Source organism: Carettochelys insculpta, chromosome 1, assembly GCF_033958435.1.
Source record: "Carettochelys insculpta isolate YL-2023 chromosome 1, ASM3395843v1, whole genome shotgun sequence".
Taxonomy (NCBI): domain Eukaryota; kingdom Metazoa; phylum Chordata; order Testudines; family Carettochelyidae; genus Carettochelys; species Carettochelys insculpta.
In genome coordinates, this window is record NC_134137.1 from 254234256 (window position 1) to 254255728 (window position 21473).

General features: G+C 39.0%; 1 protein-coding gene across 2 annotated transcripts; it reads right to left on the minus strand.

The window, feature by feature from the left end:
• Positions 1–281: 281 nt before the first annotated feature.
• PYROXD1 (pyridine nucleotide-disulphide oxidoreductase domain 1) lies at positions 282–20590 on the minus strand. 2 transcript variants are annotated; one of them, XM_075004895.1, is made up of 12 exons: positions 20493–20590; positions 16736–16816; positions 14967–15086; positions 13438–13566; positions 12042–12115; positions 9900–10060; positions 8901–9001; positions 7186–7324; positions 3577–3689; positions 2663–2785; positions 2269–2406; positions 282–623 (listed from the first exon to the last, which is right to left on the minus strand). In XM_075004895.1, the coding sequence occupies exons 1-12, from the start codon at positions 20568–20570 to the stop codon at positions 375–377; spliced, it is 1506 nt and encodes a 501-aa protein (XP_074860996.1). In that variant the 5' UTR covers positions 20571–20590; the 3' UTR covers positions 282–374. The 2 variants fall into 2 exon arrangements, with proteins under 2 accessions (XP_074860996.1, XP_074861004.1); XM_075004903.1 differs by lacking the exon at positions 16736–16816 and having other exon boundaries at positions 20493–20575.
• Between the last annotated feature and the right edge of the window lie 883 nt (positions 20591–21473).

Sequence of the window (21473 nt, forward strand, 5' to 3'; positions counted from 1 at the left end):
TGCCAAGAGTGAAGTTCTCACAGGGGAGCCTCTTACTACCAGTTTTCCTACAGGTGGTACCGAATATGCAGTGTGGGTGCTACCCACTCTTTAAGTGGCCTTGTGCTCTATTCCACTCAAAGCTGCTATCTGGAACTTCTAGAAGCCAGCGCAGTACTCACGACACTCTGGATTTGCTAATTTAAGAATGACAAGGAATTAAAAGTAGGCGTAAAACAACATATAATTCCAATCTGATCACCACCCTTCAAGTTTTTCAAGTGCTGTATTACCAAAATGTGAAAAACTCATGTTTTTAAAAAAGAACTATAATTCCCAATCTGATTTATAGCAGAGTTGTACACATTTTGCTCATGGACAGCAATGTTTTTGTTTCAATCAAAATAATCCTCTATGTCAACATCTGGATTTAAGAGCTCTTCTCCATATGCAGAAAGATCCATCTGATTTAAAATCAAGTTTTCAAAGGTTTCTTCTAAGTCTGTTTCACCGATTAATACAGCTCCCATCATTCTTCCATTCTGCATCACCACTTTGATGTATTCTTGCCCTTTGGTACATCTCAACATTAGTTCATGGTCTAAATCCAAGCCCTGAGCATTGTACTTTCCCAAAAGAACCACCTAGAGATGGGAAAAAATTAAGACGTTATAAGATGAATACAATGAGTCAGAATCTTCTCTTTTATACAAATGCCGTCAAATTCTAAAGGGTTGATGTTAACAGGAAATTCTGCTTTCAGATGTGTCCATAAATTCTCAATGGCTTAGAGGCAGCATGATCTAAAGCAGAGGACTTGGCATCAAAAGACCTGGGTTCTATTCTTTAATCTGCCACCATATCACTATCAGTTTGAGGCAGTCTGCTATCCCCCATGTGATTTAATTTCCTCATCCATAGGAGCAATGCATTACTTACCTTTAAAAAGCACTTTGAGATGTGAACACAGTGGGAACTGCACTGTGTTTATATGATAGTAGAATGATTTCACCAACATTACAAAATGGATGAACAAAATGGCCAAATAAGTTATATTTAATCACCCGTGGAAAACTGAATTTGCATCTTTTAGATCACAGATTAAACAAGTTTGGTGATCAGTGGATATTTTTCCATAACACAAAGATTATAATTTTAACACAGAGGCTATACTTACAATCTACTTTAAAAACTAGTCATTGGAATATGACTCATTTCAAGAGTTGGAGTTAGATGTAATCATCCATTGAGATACAGAGCATTTAATGAACCAGCCACCATGTTGAGTTTGCACTGAATATAAACATAGAATGCATCATAAGGCTATAGGCAGGGATATATGAGCAAAAATGGAGGATAAAATCATTGACAGAAATTGTCCTGTGTTCGTAGGTGCTCTATTTAGTTCCAGTGTTGAGCCTTCAAGGTTAGTATCAACAAAGAGACAATGAATGAAACACTAACAGAATATTATATTCAGTACACCAACAGGGTCTTTTGTCAACACAGGTTGGACCTCTCTAGTCCAGCACACTCATCTGGCAACATCCATAATCCAGCATGATTCTGATTTGCGGGATGACCACTTACTAGGGGTATGGCCAAGTTTCCCATGGTCCCATAAAGTTTGTTTACACTACAACCACCAGTCCTTGGTCTCAGTGTTCTGTGGTGATATTTATTTGTAATTTACCCCAAATGGGTGCATCTACACTTTGCATTCCTCTTTTGAAAGAGACATGCAAATGAGGGAAATTGAAAATGCAAATGAGGCACCGATTTACATATCTGACACCTTATTTGCATATTCATCTTTCAAAAGAGCTTTTTTTATGGGAAGAAGGGTTTTTTCGAAGGTGGGGTTTACTTTCGAAAGAGCAGTGTCACCACTGCTTTTCTTCTTTCGACAGAAGCTCTTTTGAATGAGGAATATACAAATGAGGTGCCAGATATGTAAATGTGCACCTCATTTGCGTTTTCAATTTCCCTCATTTGCATGTCTCTTTCAAAAGAGGAATGCAAGTGTAGATCCACCCAATGTCTTCTAAGAGCCCAGTAAGCAGTAGAAATGTTAATAATGCTCCTAGACAATATTGACCTCCCGTGTTCTGGCAAATTCTCTCATTCAGTACCAGTCAGGTCCTGAGGGTGCTAGACTAGACAGGTTCAACCTGTATTAGATAACAGAGAAATCATTTGTTGAAGTGGTATAAGGGTTGGTTTGATTAAATCAACAGATGCTAATACCAACTAATCAGCGCTTTTAAACTTTTAGAACAATTTACTTACCTTATAATTGAAAAATTTTGTAACATGAGCAAAGAGTTCAAAACTGAAGTCCATGTCAATAGATTCTCCTAAAGAATCTGCTACCATGCACTTTGCTGCATACCATCCCATCTGCCTAGCTTGCGTCCAGAGCCTCATCTAAAAAATACAAGATTAATAGACATGCTATGTGTAACAAACGTATCAGTTCACATGTCTTATATACTCAATAGCCTCACCCATCCAGAGACAAGGATCTTTGGTCTTTGTAAACAAACTATAGGTACATCAATATCAGGTAGAATCACTGCACTTCTACTGAGACTTACTGCTGGAATAAACTTAATTACAATCATATCTACAAATACACTGTGCCGTTTAATGTTTGGATTAGAATGCACATAATTTTATTCACCTGCTGCCACACTGGACTAGGTTCCCACGATGCAGTGCAGATATCACCTGCTGCATAGATATCTGCTATTGAAGAGCACATGTGTTTATCCACTTTCAGGCCACCATCTTCACCTAGATCAAACTACATATTTTTATGGATCAGTGCTGAAGAAGAAACAACCCTAGCAAAAGTCATTTAATTGGAAAGCTTCTGGAGGTTTAAATTTATCCTGGTTAAGTACCCATCTCATTTACATACTGTGTGTCTTAAAGCTATCCTTCATGCCCTGGCTCTGCTGCATTTTATCAATTTTCTGCAACCAAAGCACGTGCAGTTTTAAAACCGTACCGACGACCCTTATCCAATAGGACAGTTCCCTGGCTGACACTGGGCAATGCAGGCTCGAGTCATTAGCCAAATCAGTGATGTTTACTCCTGCTTCTAATAATGCTACTTACAATTGTTGGGACCAGAAACCCTTACCACAAAGCAGCTAGTATAGTTAAAACAGTCTTGCTAAAATAGAAAACTTATTAAAAAAGCAGGTTTCTGGAGCAACATCACATCAAAGCAGCTTTTCTAACTGCCTATGTAGGGCCTAGTCAAGCATCTTCTATTGAGCTAATAAAACACTTCTCCATATTATATCAGAGAGAGAATTTTAATTTCTCCACAATACTCAATTTTACCATTCAAACATGAATGTTAAACATGATTTTGTCCAATTGTTAGAGCCCATAACTCTAATGAAATGATTTTTTTTTTACTATGTACTCAATTTCATAGCATCTACCTCATTTTAAATCTGTTTACAACATGCAAAATCCTAACCTTTCAACATTTTATCTTAGGAAATGTAACATAAAATAGCTACCACAAACTTTAATATAAAAAAGGAAAGTCAATAGTTATATTTAATAAATAATCCTTACGTTATTACCATCAAGAAATGGCTTAACATTTGGCACAACTCCAGTTGCACTGACAATGAAATCACAGCCATATATCTTCCCATTGGTTAATTCCATGTATACAGGCCACATCTCTGAAAAAGTGTAAATTCTAATTTGAAAACACAACCAACGCAAGTTATTATTTTAGTAAGACACGAAATACACACACAACAAGAGCTACTTGTGTACAACCTACCTTATTATCTGAGTCAAAAATAATTCTCACAAGCAACTGCTTTTCTTATTTTAATCCTAGGAGACCTAGAAGGGCACTAAAGATCAAATCCTCATTCTGACATTAACTCCTTGTTGGAGTTATCCTGCCTTAATTAACCTACTACTCAACACTGTGCACACTTAACTGGAATATTCTGCGGATTGGATTATATTTGTAAAGTGTTAGGAAGATATAAATTGTATGTAAATATTAAATATTATTAATAAATCTACACCTGCAATGCACAGAAAATGCTTTACTGAATTAATGCACTGAACATTTTAAGATTATTACATTTTAAGAGATCACCAAGTGTGCAGGAACATATTGTGTAAAGGGAATACTCTCAATACTAGTGGAAAGGCAAGGACTAAAGTTGATAAGTGTAGGTATGAACTGAAGAGAAACAGGAAAATGGAAAAAAAAATTATAATTTACCTACATCATATGAAGGTAGATAAGTAAATACTTAAAAGTTTGTAAATGCATGTATACAAATTCATCTGGTGCCACATTGGACTAGGTTCAGGCTGGATGTCTAAATACTAAGATAGGTGAACTTAACTGCCTTATTTTAAATGAGGATACTGACATAAAAGGCATCACAAAACCTTGGAGGAAAAATGGTAACCAATGGGACATGGCAATACTGTACCATGATACAAAATAGTATGCTAGAATGACAGAGTAGATAGTGCTGATGCAGGAGGGGCACTAAATGTGAAAGAAAGAATTGAGTCAAATACAGTAAAATTTTAAATTACCCAAACTTACTCCAGAATCTCTATGGATAGAAAGTCCAAAATTGAACAATAAGAGTTTAGAACTATTGAGCACTAAAAAATATAACAGTCATTTTGAAATGCTCAGGGAGATTAGAGGGGCTACAAAAATAGGAAATCCAACAATACACAATTTCATATCTTTAAAGATTGACTGGCAACATGTCACCTCAGGATGGGGTACAGAGATAGCAGCTGACTCAGTTCTAAGTGGAGCACAGGATCTGGTCCAAAGGTGAATACAGCTGAACCACTGCTAACAACAACCATAATATAATTAAATTTAACATATTTCTATGGGGAAAATACAAAAGAAATCCACCACAATAGCATTTAACTGCACAAAAGGGAACTGCCCAAACCCAAAGAAGTTAATTAAGTAGAAATTACAAGGACTGATCACAGCAGCAAAAGACCTGCAAGCTTCAAGGAAATTATTTTAAAAAAGACGATAATATAGGCTTATTATAAACATACATCTGCCCCCCCCCCCCCCAAAAAAAAAAAAAAAAAAAAGCAGTAAGAGGACCAAAAGAAAATGCTACCCTGGCTAAACAGGAGTAAAACCGAGGCAAAAAGGCATCCTTTAAAAATTAAAGTCAGGTCCTACAAAGGAAAACAAAAAGGTGCATGAACTCTGGCAAATAAACAGCAAAAGTACAATGGGGCAGGCAAAAAAAGAATTCAAAGAACAATTACAAAAGAGCATAAAAACAACAGCAATTTTAAAAAAATATATAGTTGGCAGTCTTCCTGCTCCTGATAACTAGCCATACCACTAGACAAGGACGGCAAGGCAATTACGAAAAAGTTAAATTAATTCTTTGTATTGGTCTCCGCTGCAGAGAATATGAGCTAGCGTCCCATAGCTGAGCCATTCTTCTTATGTGACAAATCTGAGGAACTGTCCCAGAGTGAGCTTCAGCAGAGGAAATTTTTGAACAAACTGATAAATTAATCAGTAATAAGTCAAAACTAGATGTTATTCTGAAGGACTCAACCATGAAATTCCAGAACTACTCGCTTTCATGTATTTCTTAAATCAGCTTCTGTACCAGATACGTGGAGGATAATAAATAGAATGCCAGACAAATAATGTTTGAAACTATAGCAAAGAACAGAATTAACAGACGCATGAACAAGATATGCTGAGGAAGAGCCAATGTGGCTTTTGTAAAAGGAAATCATGCCTCATCAATCTACTTGAATTTTTTGAGCGTATCCAGAAATGTGGATGAGGGTAATCCCATTATACAGTGTACTTGTACCTTCAGAAAGCCTTTGACCAGGTCTGAAACCAAAGCCTGTTAAGCACATGGGGTATGAAGGAAGGTGCTCTCGTGGATAAGTAACTGATTGAAAGCTAGGAAACGAAGGGCAGGAAGAATCAGTTTTCACACTACAAAGCAAGGTGCTACAAGGATCTGTTCTGAAACCTGTGTTGTTCAACATATCCAAAAATGAGATAGAAAATAGAGTGAACAATGTGGAAGCAAAGTTTGCTGATGTTACAAAATTACTCAAGATAGCTAAGTCCAAAGCTGACTGTGAAGAGCTACAATGCAATCTCTCAAAATTGGCTGAGAGGGCAAAATGCCAGATGTTATTGTTCTCTTCTCTTCATTCCCTGTGAAACATCTAACCACTGTCAATGAAAGGATGCTGGGCTAGCTGGACTTTCGTTTGATTTTGTATATGTTCTTGTAAAATTTTAATAGGAATCTATGCAGGATCAAAAGTTAACCCTGGAACTAGAAGGTGATCGTAGTCAATTCTCTAACCATCTCAGGATTGTCCCTTAACATGTTCTCTAAGGCTTTATCCAGTCTAATTTGACTGAACGAAAGATGGGACAGCCACCATTTCCTTTAAGAGATTCTTCCATAGTTCGGATGAGAACACATTCAAATAAGGATAATGAAAGACTATTTTCCTGTATTTACTATGATAATAAGGATATGCCTTTATCTAAATGTCACCGTGGCTACGTCTACACTAGCCCCAAACTTCGAAATGGCCACTCAAATGGCCATTTCAAAGTTTACTAATGAAGCGCTGAAATGCATATTCAGTGCTTCATTAGCATGCAGGTGGCCTCGGCGCCGCGCGGCTCGTCCCGACGGGGCTCCTTTTCGAAAGGACCCCGCCTACTTCAAAGTCCCCTTATTCCTATGAGCAGATGAGCAGGAGCTCCATCGGGATGAGGCGCGTCAATTTCGAAGTGCCGCGGCTGTCCGCATGCTAATGAAGCGCTGAATATGCATTTCAGCGCTTCATTAGTAAACTTCAAAATGGCCATTTGCGTGGCCATTTCGAAGTCTGGGGCTAGTGTAGACACGGCCCATAACAGTCAGAGTGTCCTGTTAATTCTACTGGGTTTAAGTCTGATATCTATTTGCTTTTTGGAAACCACAGGTCAGATCCTCAGCTGGTATAAGTTTTCAAAGTCTCACTAATTTAATGGAGCTATGCTAATCTTCAGGAACAGATTATCTGCCCCCATTTATCTTATTTGCTTCAAAACAAAAATATATAAATATATTGTACTTCTGCTATGCTTGCATCACCAAGAGTGTTTCAAATACTTACCTTCATCTGGGTGTGCATTCTGCTTATCTGAATTATCTTCAGGAAAAGACAAAGAGGTCTTCTGCAGTTGCTTGAATTCTTGCTGAAGGTATATTTTCTTTATTTCACACAATGTTTCAATGTGAACTTTGTGAGAAAACTAAGTAAGAAAATTGATAGTTATAATATATATGACTATAAGCAATACCAACACTATCATACATGCTTATAAACTTCCAAGAACTGAATGTTAATATTACAAAAAAATCCCAAATGTTGAACTTTGATGCTTTATTTGAATCCCTTTTGTTACTTCCCTTCAGAAGGAGCATTTATCTATTTTCTTGTCACTTTCACTGTCACGGAATTTTAACCAAAACAATCTTAATGTGCTAAATATATGCTCAACATGTCTTGAATGCAGGTTTCTGGATTAGAAGAGCTCTCAAAGTCTCTTCCAATGCTACAATTCTATGATTATGATTATTTTGAGAGAGAAAGCAACAACTTTGACATGCCCATTCCTTTTGGGTATGTCTACACTTGCATTCCTCTTTTGAAAGACGTATGCAAAGGAGGTAAATCAAAAAAGCAAATTAGATGTAAATTTACATATTTGGCAAAAGAAGAAAGCCAGTGTAGAAGGATTCTTTCGAAGATGGGTTTACTTTCGAAAGAGCAGCGTCTACACTAGCTTTCTTCTTTCGAAAGAAGCTCTTTTGAAATTAGAATATGCAAATGAGGTGATGAATACGCAAAGTTACACCTCATTTGCATACCTCTTTTGAAAGAGGAATGCAAGTATAGACACACCCTTTCAGCATAGTTAAAAATACAATTCAAAATTGAAATTTAAGGCTAATATTTTTCATATAAAAATCTTTCCAATAGAGGTTCTATTCAAAAACATTCTTCAGAATGACAGAGAAGTTCAAAAAGTGAAAATGTAAAGAAAACACAGAAATGCCTATTCAGTTGATTTTTGAAAAGGTCCTCACCAGTACTTCCAGGGATTTTAAAATTTATTCATGTTGTGTTTCATTTTTAATGAAATATCTATATCTGTAATGATAAATGACTGCTGTACCATTGGGTAAGTTTCATTATCTTCTCTCTCTGTGATTAAACTTAATTTGAAGAATCTGAAGTTAGAGAGCTATTTTTGCTCTTTCTTAAAACTACAATTAGGCGAAATCCCACAGAAATTAGAAACTGAAGATGTGTCTGAAGATGAAGGAGCAAAAGTATGGCAACAGATCCAATTCTCTCCCAGTAAAAGTCAGTAGTAACTCTAAGGCTACGTCTACACTAGCCCAAAACTTGGAAATGGCCATGCAAATGGCCATTTCGAAGTTTACTAATGAAGCGCTGATATACTCAGCGCCTCATTAGAATGCCGGCAGCCCCAGCACTTTGAAATTGATGCGGCTCACCACCACACTGCTCATGAAGATGGGGCGCCTTTTCAAAAGGACCCTGGCAACTTTGAAATCCCCTTATTCCTAACAGCAGATAGGCAATGACAGCAGATAACATGGCCATTTCGAAGTCTTGGGCTAGTGTAGACACGGCCTAATTGTATTTACTGGATTTCCAAATGTAAATTTGGTCTAGTAGAATTAGTTCATTTGCATGCTGGTTTCTTCCTGGCAACAATGTTTTGCATTGTACTTTTAGTGCAATACTGCATACTTAAACAAGCATTTAAACAAATGTAGTTAGGGTGTGAGCCTTACCTCTTTAGCCCCTTTAAGATGTAGGCCTTCGTGCCAATCAGGGCCTAAGGCGCTGCCAATTTTGCTAGCTGCTGCCACACTTCCTTCTTCCTTCTCACTTCCTGAAGTCAAGGACGCGGAGAATACAAGACTCAACATATATATTATAGAAATACATTTAACGAGATAAAGCATTTGAAATCTGGGGCATGAGAATAGGTTAAGCAAAAAATATTAACATCTAAATTAATGCAGATGGGGAATTTTAAAAAGCATCTAGTGTCATGAAATATTAATAACCACAAACAGCTAGAAAATTAGCTTTGTGTCATATCCAAAAGAAACTGTACTGAGCAGTAGCATCTCCTAACATTCTGCAGTGGTATTAATTCAGAGTAGAGTACTTTCAACTACCAATATTATTTGCCGCAGCTCTTGGGCAATTATATTCAACATTATCAAATACAGATAGGCTGTTTCTACACATGCCACTTGTTCCGAAAGAGGCAAGCTAATGAACAAGAAGATGAGGCTTCCAGAAGGAAGGAGATCCCTGGGGTCTGTGCTTCTATACGGCTATTTTGGAGACCGGAAGAACCTCTTCCAGACTCTGAATCATGTGACTGCATACTAATGAGGCACTGGAAAATTACATCCACACCTCATTAGCATTTTCCAGGCTGTTGATGAGCATCCTGCTTTTGGAACAAGTGGCATGTGTAGAAACAGCCATAGAAATACATGCATTATAAATTAAATAATCTTTAGGAAACTATATTACAAATAATCTCATATATGGAAATTAACAGTTTATTTCTGCAGACTGATAATTAAGATCTTTTTAACATTTGTTTATATTTTTGGAGGGCATACTATTTTGAACAGTAAAGCTTTTCTGAACATTATTAATTTGGCTCATCTAAGGTTTACATATGATTTTGGATGTTGGTGTAAATTCAAGTGCCAACCAATATGTTAACATATTAAAGCAAAGAGTGTAATTTACTGTTTGCACAATACCTTCTGTTGTATATTTAGTTCTTTTACATGTGATTTCAGTCTCTGATTTCTCAGCAGTTAGCTTTGGAATAAGGAATTCAGCTGCTCCAGCATCAAAAAAAGTATTCCCAATAGCTTTATCTTTAATGGCCCAAATCACTTCACATCCTTCAATTTCATACCTAGAAATCACATTTCAACAATGGATACAGTTATGGGTTTTCACAGAGGAAATCTTTGTTCATGAGTGGATTAGATTAAAGGAAGGTAGGAGCTTTCATTTCTAAACCTTGAAATGAATGTAATGCCTCCCTGGTGATAGAAGAAATTGTATACATCCTATTTACATTTAGTATTGGTTATAGAGATTACACTGTCCTCCTTTTCATGAGGCCAATCTATACATACAGAGGAAAGCGTTGTGCATTTGTACCACATGCCAGTTTCCAAGATCCAAGAAACAGGGATTACAAAATTTCCTAAACCAGTCCTGCCAGCTCCAGTCATGCTCGAGAGACTGCATCTGATCTACTCCATTCCCTCCTGGGAATTTAAGATAGAACCAAGGCAGATAATATGACAATTTACATCCCCCTTTTGACTCACAAGTTATTTGGATTATCACCACATCTTGTCTCCCCATATTTGGATGCCAAGATCTAGGCACTAATGGGTCCAAAACCCTACAGCAGGGGTGGGGAACCTTTTTGGGGTAGGGGGACACTGACCCACAGGAAAATCAGTTGGGGGGCATACCCTTCACTGATGTGTGTCCCAAATGAGAATCAGAAAAACTCTCTGCTTATAGGAGTGCGCACCCTTATTTTGTGCGCACCCCTACAGTCTTGGGTGGGGTGAAAAAATGAGGGGTTCTGTGTGTAGGAGGGGAGTGCTGGGAAGTGGGATGAGGCTTTGGGGTGTCGGGACATGGGGTGTCCAGGTGGGTGGGAAAGGTACAGGAGCAGTCTTGGGGTTGGGTGATATGGGTGGGAGGAGGGTGCAGGAGCAGACCAGGGCTGTGAGATCTGAGCAACAGGAGGGTGCAGAAATAGGCTAGAAGCGTGGGGTCTGAGCAGGAGGGAGAGTACAGCGCTTCCCTCCCACTCCCCAAAGGACTTCCCTTACCTTAACAAGCAGATGCTGAAGCCCCTGCTGTAGCCAGGCAGGGGAGGGCTCCTGGCTTTCCCTTGCTGCCTGCTGCCTGAGTTGGGTCTGGGCAGCGAGCGCTGAAGCAGGAAAGGGATCCGGCCTTTCTCTGCTGCCACCTGGGCATTGAGCTCTGAAGCTGTGGCCACCTGGCCACCTGGAGGGGAGCGCAGAAGCACATGGGCTCCTTATCCTGCCTACCAGAAGTGTGCACGCTGCAGTTGAGTGTGGTGGAATAGGCTGGCGACCCCCTCCTCCCACCCGGCACGGGCTGGATTCAATGGAACGACTTTGGTCCCTCAGTGGTCCAGATCAAAGTGTGTTGGGGGCCGGATCCAGACCACAGGCTGGGGATTCCCCACCCATGCCATACAGCCTTGAGAAGGCTCCTCCCCACATCCCAGTTACATCTACTACTATCCCTAAAGAAAATCTTTTCCTGATGAGACAAAAGCCATAAACAAGACTATCTTTGGACGTTCAAATTGGTGATCCCTGCAGTGTCCCCCACCACTTGAGCCTCAATTTAGAGCAGGGGTGAGACTTCCAGCAGCACATTATCCTGATTCCAACACTAATCCTGGTATTTAAAAGAGTTCAGAGGAAGGTGTAAGGACCACACAGCAGAGAGATCTACTCTATGCTACCACCCTGGGTCTTGTTCTAATTTCTAATAGTTAAGGAAATACTTTAAGCATGAGCTTTATCATCCCTTTCAATTATTTTATACTACTTTAACACAGGATTTTGTTCTCCATACAAATTTCCAATCCATTTTTAAATCTTGCTGAATTCTTGGCCTCAATGATCTTCTGTAATAAAAAGTCTGATTACATGTTGTATGTAACTACTGCTTTTTTAATCAATGCCCATATTAAAGACAAAGAAATAATAATTACAACTTTATTATGATGCTTTTTAAAAACCCCTAGCATAATATACCCTTGGTTTACAGCCCAGTTGTTCTATTCTTTTTGCACACATTTTTGAGTAGCTTAAGAAAATAAATTTACTTACACTAGTTCAAGTGCAATGCCACCATTTCCCACAACTGCTATTCTTTTAGCTTTAGCCAAATGTTTCTGAAATGCCTATATTTAAAAAAAATAAGTCAGCTTACAGTGTTTTGGTCATTCAAACATAATAAAATTGAATAATTTAATACTCCGCATGTGTGTAATTTTGATAATTATAATTCATGATACACATCTAATTATGCTAAGGCATCTAGCTCTGTTAGGATGCCATAGTGTTATACCACTTTTATAGCTAAATAAATTGCAGAGGGGAAAGATAACAGTTTTAGTTAAAAATAATGGCAGAGCTCATACAGGTTGAATCTCTGTAGCTGGCACTCTCTCAGCCAGCAACAACCGTGGTCTGGCATGATTTCAGTTACCTAGATGTCCACCTATCATGGTTGTGGCCAAGTTTCTTGTGGTCCTGTAAAATTTGTTTACAGCCACCAGTCCTAGCTTTCCGTGTTCTATGCTGTTATTTAGCTATAATTTACCTCTAAATGTCTTCTAAGAGCCCAGTAAGCAGTGGAAGTGTTGGTAATGCTGCTAGACAATAATGACCTCCCGTGGTCTAACAAATTCTCTGGTTTGGCACCGAGATGCTGAGGGTGCCAGACAAGAAAAGTTCAACCTGTAATACAACCCAGGAATCTTTCCCTTGCCCTAACCAACTAAAGCACGTTTCTTCCCATATTATATAATGTATTTAAAAGGCAATATTGAAATCTTGTTCTGTTTGTTTGAGTCCTATTTTATTTCACTCAGTCTCTTGTAAAAAGTCAAAATAGACCACAATAAGGGGACTGTTTTGCATGTATAACACTGTTTTAATAATAAAATTCTTACGTTTGCCTGGAAGAGATTCTGAAAAAGTAAAGTCCCAGAATTACATATTTATGAAGAAAAGAAGCTGCTATTCAGAAAATAAAATATACCAGACAGTATTTTGTATTATCATCTCATCATCTCTTGGGACACTATTCCATTGCAGAGGTGACCTGTAAGCTGCTGTCAGACCACTAGACAGGTTGTTTACCATGCATTTATAGGTACAGCCGCTTGCAGCTCCCACTGCCTACAGTTTGTGATTCCTGGCCAATGGGAGCTGCAGAACTTTGTTTATTCTGAAGGTTCTCAGATGAGTATCCTCTTTATCCATTCAGAAGTAATTTTTTGAAAATAAAGATTTTACTTTTAAAATGGCATTTCAGAGCTACTTCTCTAATTCTAAAAATGTATAACAATGGTTTCTGTTATTTATTCCTGCTATTAGAATAGCATCTTGTTTATCCATTTCATTCCAGATTCATTTTTACATTACATTGTGACTAACCACACATGCTTGGTTAGGATACAAAATGTGAACATGTTTATGAAGCACAAAAAGATGTTACCTGTGCACTGTCAGTATCCCGGATTCCTAATACATATGGGTTTTCTTCAAAAATTAGCTTAGGTTTTGCTCCTGTGCATAGGCAGAGTTTTTCATATACATACTCTTTGCCATCTTCAGTGAATATTTTCTGATAAAAGATTAAAAAGGAAAACCATCTATAAGTCAACTATAAGGTGCATGTAAAAATCACAGTATTTTGCTTGCATCAAAACTGTAACTGGCTATTGGAAAAGTAAAAAAAAAAAAAAAATTATGCAAGTCCTCTCTCACTAACTGATTAAATATCCAGCAGTTTACACTATGCTCACGACAATGCTATGTGAGCTCCTAAATCAGTAAAATGGAATTGCATATAGTAAATTCAATAAGAATACAAGGCAAAATATAAAGTTTGCCTCTTGGTGGCACTCTGTATTTTATTATGGTGTTGAGGGAAAAGTTTGTTTTGTCCATCAGACTGTTTTTCACACTGCTTTACTGGACCAAGTGCTATTATGTCAGAAATTACTGCTGTATTTTAGAATGGAAAGCTGTGATTAATTTACATGTATGCACACATAATTACGCTGGGGCACTATGGGGCATAAACAGTTGTTTTACGAGATCTGTGCTGTGGTGGTGTGTGGGGGCGAGCAGCTGGGGAAGCCACTTGAGCAGAGTTATGCTATAGCAGCACAGCATTAGGGCCACCCAATGTTACAGGGCAGGGGTTATTAAACCCCTTACAGGTCTGGCTGATCCCCAAAATATCACAATGACCACAACTGGGGACCTCCCTAAAACAAAACAAAAAATACAACATATTAATAAAGCACACATAAACAACCCAACAGATATAGAATGTAAGTATGCTACCTCGCACTGAATACCGTGAATCAATTAGAGGTATACCAGATACATAAAATAAAAGCAAAAACACAGACTTGACTCTGAATGTGGATAAATGAATAATAATGAGTTGAAAAACAAAGCCTTCCAACTCTTTATTCTGTAAGTAAGACACCGAACAAAAATTAGAGAGACTGCCTATAGTATATTTTTGCTGGAAAACAAAGTGTAAGAATTTATTTATTTTGTTTTCTTGAGTAATAAAGGTGGATATTATAAATTTATGCAGTTAATACTATTTTTCACTTAGTTATACCAAGACTATTAGTTTTGCTCCAGCAACAATGAAGTTAGCATTCACAGAGCCCCAATTAATGAGTTAAGAATTTGTCAGCAGTCTCAATTCCAGCATATCTAGTTTCACAATCAACCCCTTTGCTCTTCAACTCTAAAGATCCATGCAATATGTTAGAGGAGTGATCCAACCTTCATAACCACTGAATTTTTCTGATGACTATGTTTGCTTTTTACCCCACTGCATACATCTGACATTTTAGTTCTGTTCTAAATCTTGGTAAATTAATTAAATAATTAGCCATTCTACTTTAAAAACACATTTCATTTGAAAAAAAATGGATCCCTTTAAACCCATTCACCTTCAGGATCTACAGAAAATCAGGTAAAACAAAGTTCTCTCACATGCTCATGACTTTTCAACTGTTTCACCCCAGATTCTATAACTTTAATGTTGGGATACCGTTTTTCCAACACAGCAGTAGGCTGTTCTTCAACATCAAATTCCTCTAGTGTTTTGGAGACCTATATTTTAAAAACAAAAACAAAATGAAAGAGAGAGAGAGAGAGAGAGAAACTGTTGTAATTATCTTTCCTCTTTTATTAAGCTTTTAATTAAACCTACTGATTGAAAAAACAGATGTTCATTCTCAATCTGTAAATTTAAAGCACCAAACGCACAGCACATTCTTTCAACCAATTGAGAAACCTGCTGATGACATTAAGCATTTAGCTACATAATCAGTTAACAATATTCCTGAGAAAGGCTGTCAGCAGCACATTGCCATTCAAAATGACACTTCTCTCTATCTTGAGAAATTTAAAATGAAACTACACCTGAAAATATGCAATAGTGCAAAATACTATACTTCCCCTGGGAAGGTCAACTAGGCAATCAGATAGATCTTTTCTATGTCTAATTTCCATTACTGTACGTAGGGCTCATAGACCCATCTATTACTAAGGTAGTCCTATACTTTACATTTTAAGACGGTTTCCAGTTGCTTATCACTTTGGAAAACTAATTCACTTGGGCTGCAATGTTCCAATGAATTAGCCTAATATTTTTGGGAAATTTTTGTCACATCAATTTAGTTGTTTCTGAGATGAAGGCTAGAAAAAATACACTGTTTTGTCCACATTAAAAAATGTTGGTGATCTTTTCTTTGAAGAAATCTATGACTTCTACACTGTGAGCAGAGACTTCAAAGTTGCCAGGTGGGAGGGATGAAGGTGACCTCTGTGTTAGGGGTATGCATTTTGGTGCTTCTGTGAAAATATGCCCAAATTTGGCCAAGTTATAAAAGTGAATGAAAAATTTCAGTTTGTACAGGTATTCAGAAGAGGTTAAGAAATTCACAGCTAAAAACTGTGAAAATTCCATCATCACTGAGCATGTTTGAGCCTTTCACAGTTCTTCACACAGCAAGTAAGCTTGCCCCATTCTCTTGTAGCGCCTACACGTGACCAAACTCTGCATAAACTGTCCCCTCAACGCAATTTGGTATGCTTTAGCCTAGGTCTGCAGGCTGAAATCAGATTTTCTCTGTCAAGACTGCTCAGAGCTGGGGAGCACAGTCTCTTCTTGGCATGTGGCGAGGCTGGAAAATGAAGCTGTCTCATTCAAATTCAGAGAAGACCAGAACCAGATTAGAGAGTGGGAAGGAATCTGGTATGATTGGAACTGGCAGAGCACAGGAGAAACTGGAATTGGCTGGGCATGGAGACTGTGTCAAGGAGCAGGACAGGGGAATAGAAACTGAGACTGAGAGCTTGAGGGAAGAGCTAGAACAAGTTAGACAAGTAGAGTGTAACAGCAACGAAGGGTCCTGTGGCACCTTACAGACTAACAGAAAAGTTTTGAGCATGAGCTTTCGTGAGCACAGACTCACTTCATCAGAGTCTGTGCTCACAAAAGCTCATGCTCAAAACTTTTCTGTTAGTCTGTAAAATACCACATGACCCTTCATTGCTGTTACAGATACAGACTAACACGGCTACCCCTCCGATACAAGCAGAGTGGGACTGGAAGCCAGGGAAAGAAGGGGCAAGTGACTGAAACAATACACACAAGAATTTGCAGAGTTAGACCCTAAATTATCTCTGTTGAGTAAATGCTTTAGTAATTTTTATAGACACCTACACACAATAAAATTTCTCTCTCTCTCTCTTACCTTCTTGAAGTTTGTTACTGCTTTTATAACTGGAGAAGCTGTTACTAAGAGAATGTCTTCTGATGGAAATTCTGTTGCCAGCTTGTAAAGAAAGAGAATGATGAGTGACTATAGATGTTGGTGGAATTTAGCTTTAAATAAGACAATAACAATCCAGCAACAGAGTGGCCGCCATATTAATCTGTATCCTCAAAAAAAATGAGTTTGGTGGCACCCTTTAGACTAAGCATTTGTTGCATCTGACAAGTGGGTCTTTGCTCACGAAACCTTATGCTCCAATAAATTGGTTAGTCTACAAGGTGCCACGAGCCTTCTCATTGTTAATCCAACACTAAAAACACAAGTTATAATTTTAATCTTGTAAAATCCAGAGACATAGGCGAACACTATCTCCATTTTAGAGAAGGGTAAACTTGACTTGGGTGATTCAATTGAAGTGAACCTGACTCCCAAGTCTAGGGCTTAATTTATTTAGACATTTCTGTAAGATTTATATCATGGCATGAAAGCCTACCCAGAAGACAATCCTTTGTACCATTATACTAGCCAAACTGAGAGGTGTAACGTCACAGTGAGATCTGAAGAGCCTGTATATCTGGAGGAACCAATATTAGTGGACAGTGGTAACTCACTGACAATTATGTCAAAGACTTTTGACAGTGGGAAGAATGATAAGTATTTGGTATCTTTGAAAAATTTTATAGAAAATGAATTATAATCTTTGCTTAAGTATGGATTTTTGATACACTGGCAGGGGTGCACAGTGAGAAGAAGGGCTGTGTTGGAAAGCGTGAAATTTCTTAAAGGGGCCCCTGCAAGATTAGGTTCCGGATGGCAGGCTCATCCATCTCATTAAAAATATTGAAATACATTACTGTTTTTATGTATGGATGTGTCTACACTACGGCGATCTTTCGAAAGAAGTCCTTCCAGAAGATCACTTCCAAAAGAACTTCTTTTGGAGGATTGATCCACACACAAAAAGGCAGATCAAAAGATCGATCCACTCTTTCGATAGAGAGCATCCACATAGTCCCTGTTTGTTCAAAAAAATAGGCCATGAGGACTGCTCTTTTGAAAAAAGGGCCCGTGGAGCATCTGCACACATTTTCTTTTGAAAGCAGCTTTTGAAATAAGGCACTCTTCCTGAAACAGGAGTGGAAGAGTGCTGTCAAAAGGAGCACTGCATTCTCAAAAGAATGCTTTGTGTGTGTATATGCTCCACTGGATATTTTGAAAGATCCCTTCTTTTGAAAAATATTTCAAAAGAACTTGCTAGTGTAGATGCGGCTTATTTGTATTCACATGTTTATACTGATTAATAAAGTTTTCACACACTTATTTTCTTACACATGCTATCAGGGTGGGTTTTTTTCACATGAACATTACCAAAATTTCCATTAGTTTGAATGATCTTAGACAGGTGCGTGTGTGTGTGCGCGCGTGTGTGTGTGCGGGGAGGGGTGTCCTGCTCGTTGCAGGGGGGAAAAGTGAGGCCCCATGTAAAAAGCGTGCTCATCCCTGGATTATTCAATCTGAAGCTGTGAAAAATTTGAAATAAACTGTTTAAAAATTCCTATTTGGCTATTTTTCCCAGGGAGGCTTCGCAGCTTTCTGCACTTCTCTAGCAGAAAAATACAAACACAGATATAGCTTAAATTTAAATATATCATTGTTTCTGTAAAAATGCTTCCTAGAATAGAATCCTTGGGTGACTGAATAGCTGTTTTTTAAACAAAAGTATACTAAAGTGGTAAGAGCAAGTTTATATGTTAGCTGAAACCACTGATTTTTAATTTGATGACAAAAAAACTGTTTAAAAAAGACTGTGCTCTGGCAAGAATATCAGAGACAGACAGACACATTTGGTTGCTCATATGGGGAAAATTGCTTTAGCTTAGAATGAGGAGCCCAGATGTTCAGATTTCACCCCATTCAAGTGCAGTAAAATTCTCATGCAATTCACCACCTTTATTACTGACTAAGGCCATGTAAATTTGAAACGGAATTTTAATTTGTTAGATGCCAAATAATTTTATTTAAAAATTATTTAGGTTTTTCAATTATTTAAAAATGATTTAGAAAATATGAAATGGTAGGTCAAATCTTATTGTTTCTCTTACTGTCAACTCACGGGTTTTGGCCCCCTCTATTTAGTCACAGGTACTGCAAGGGCTCCACAAGCAAGACTAAGCAAAATAATCACAAATTTCAGAAGGGTAGTTGTGTTAGTCTGCACCTGCAAAAACAACAAGGAGTCCTGTAGCACCTTAAAAACTAACAGATTTGTTAGGGTAAAGCCACATAATCAGATCCATGCATGCCAGGACCTGAGGAACACACCTCTGCTTCGGCTGCTCCCTGCGTTCCATATTCCAAATAATCTTTTTAATCTTCTGAACTTTTTCCAATTCTAATATATACTTTTCGGGATGGGAAGACCAGATCTGCACACATTCACAATGTGGGTGTACCATACATGTATACAGTAGTATATTTTCTGTCCTACTGTCTAACCCTTTACCAATGATAAACTTCTTGTGTTCGTTTTGTTTTTTTGTTTTGACTGCTGCTGCACAATGAGAAGATGTTTTCAGAGAGAAGATAAGTAACAGTCCCCTGGCTTTATCAATGACAAACTGTATCAAGCCAACCCACTAGAATGGGACAAAGCTGTAGATGTAATATATCATAATAATGTGAGTAATAGTTTTATGATCATAGGATGTTCTCTGAAACAAACTAGGGAAATACAGCGTACAAAAACCTGTAATATGATGGGCGCATAACTGGTTGGAAAACCGTACTCAAGAGAGCAGTTATAAATGGTTCACCATCAAGCTAAGGGAAAGGTGGACACCTGAAATTGGGTCCTGCAGGAATCTGTCCTGGATCCCACACTATCCAATATATTCATCAATTATTTGCAGAATGGTATAGACATTATACGTATAAAGTTTGTGAGTGATACCCAGCTGGGAGCAGGTGTAAGTGCTTTTTAGGACAGGATTAGAATTTAAAATCATTTGGACAAACTGGAGAAATGTTCCGCAATAAATAGGATGAAATTCATTAAGAAAAAAATACAATACTAATTTAGACAAGAATGATCAAGTGCACAATACAAATGGGAAACAACTGCTAAGGAATACTGCAGAAAAGGAGATGGAGTCTACAGGGGATCATACAATAAACACAAGTGAACAGTGAGATATTGTTGCAAGCAAAAACAAGAAATCCTATGGCACCTTATAGACTAACAGATATTTTGGAGCATAAGCTTTCAAAGCAGGTCTCTGCCCACGAAAGCTTATGCTCCAAAATATCTGTTAGTCTATAAGGTGCCACAGGACTTCCTGTTGTTTTCGACAATACAGACTAACACGGCTACCTCTCTGATAATTGTTGCAAGCAAGCGAACACCGTTTTGGGACCCAGGTGTCAGGGCTGTATAAGCAAAGCACGGGGGGTGGGCGCAGCGTGCAGAGTTGTGTGGGCACGGGCACAGAGAGGAACAATAAACAGCTCAGACAGGCCATGTGCGAGGTTGGGACGGGCTGGGCAGCGCGGGGCGGGGTGCGGGAATGGAAATGCATGGGGGAGTGAACTGGGGGCAGAGGGTACGGTGCTGTGGGGGCGGAGGAGGGGGACACTGCTGGGGACGAGGTAGGGACCGCGGTATTGCGCATGTGCGCCCAGAGCGGGGTTCCGCGTGGAGTGGGGAACGCGCGCGCGCCCGCGGGGGGGGGGTACCTACCCGCTCGGCGCAGGTGACTCCCGCAATCCCCCCTCCCACCACCACAAAGCGACTCCGGAAAGGGAGGGGAGTCGCCATCTCGACAGCTGGCCTTGGCAACGGCGGGGAGAAAGAGGAGGAGGAGGAGGAAGAGGAGGAGCAGGAGCTCTAACTACGGTGCTCAGCGGAGCTCAAATGTCTTCCCTTCGCGTTTGCGGTGCTCTATTGTATTTCCGCACTCGTGGCTCTTGGCCATGGGCTGGAACGTCAGGCGTGGCGCGCGGGAGAGGCTGCAAGGCTGTACTCAGCTGAGTCCTGCCTGGTGCTGCCTTCAGAGGTGGCTCTCCCTTTGTTTGCACTAGCGGTCGGTCACGGTAGTCTCAAGCCCGAAGTTAAAAATACTCTTGAGTCAGCCCTGCCGCACCCTCAGATGTAAAAGGAAACCAAATATAGTTAATTGCGGCGTTCTTACTGTCTTTTGGGTTTCAACCCATGAAAGCGCCAGATTCCTCCACATGGGTCCTTGAGCACAAGGGGGAAAAGGTGCCCTCCAGTTTTTTCCCGTGTGTGGAATGAATTTTGTCATGTGCATGGGCATAAGCAGATGTGCACCACCAATATAAACAGCAGCAGTGGGTGTTCTGTTAATCAGCTGGGCAGCATTTGAATTTGCTGGATGGCTGCTCAAGCACTTAGCTTATGGGGAACACTGCTTTCTGCCCCCAAGGATATTAAAGAAAAGATGGGCTTCTAGGAGAATGTCAGATAGCATGAGACTAGTGACCAAGATGTGGCCATGGAGTGAATATTCGTTCTACTGCATATAGGCTACATCTAAAGGAGAGGCGTCTGTCAACAGCAGTCACTGTCAGAAGAGATTTCCTGGCAAAACTTGTGTTGACAGATTGCATCTACACATAAAAGCAGATTGAAAGAGCAATCTGCTGTGTCAATGGAGAGCAGCCAGACAGCCCGACCCTATCTCAACAGAATGGTGGACCA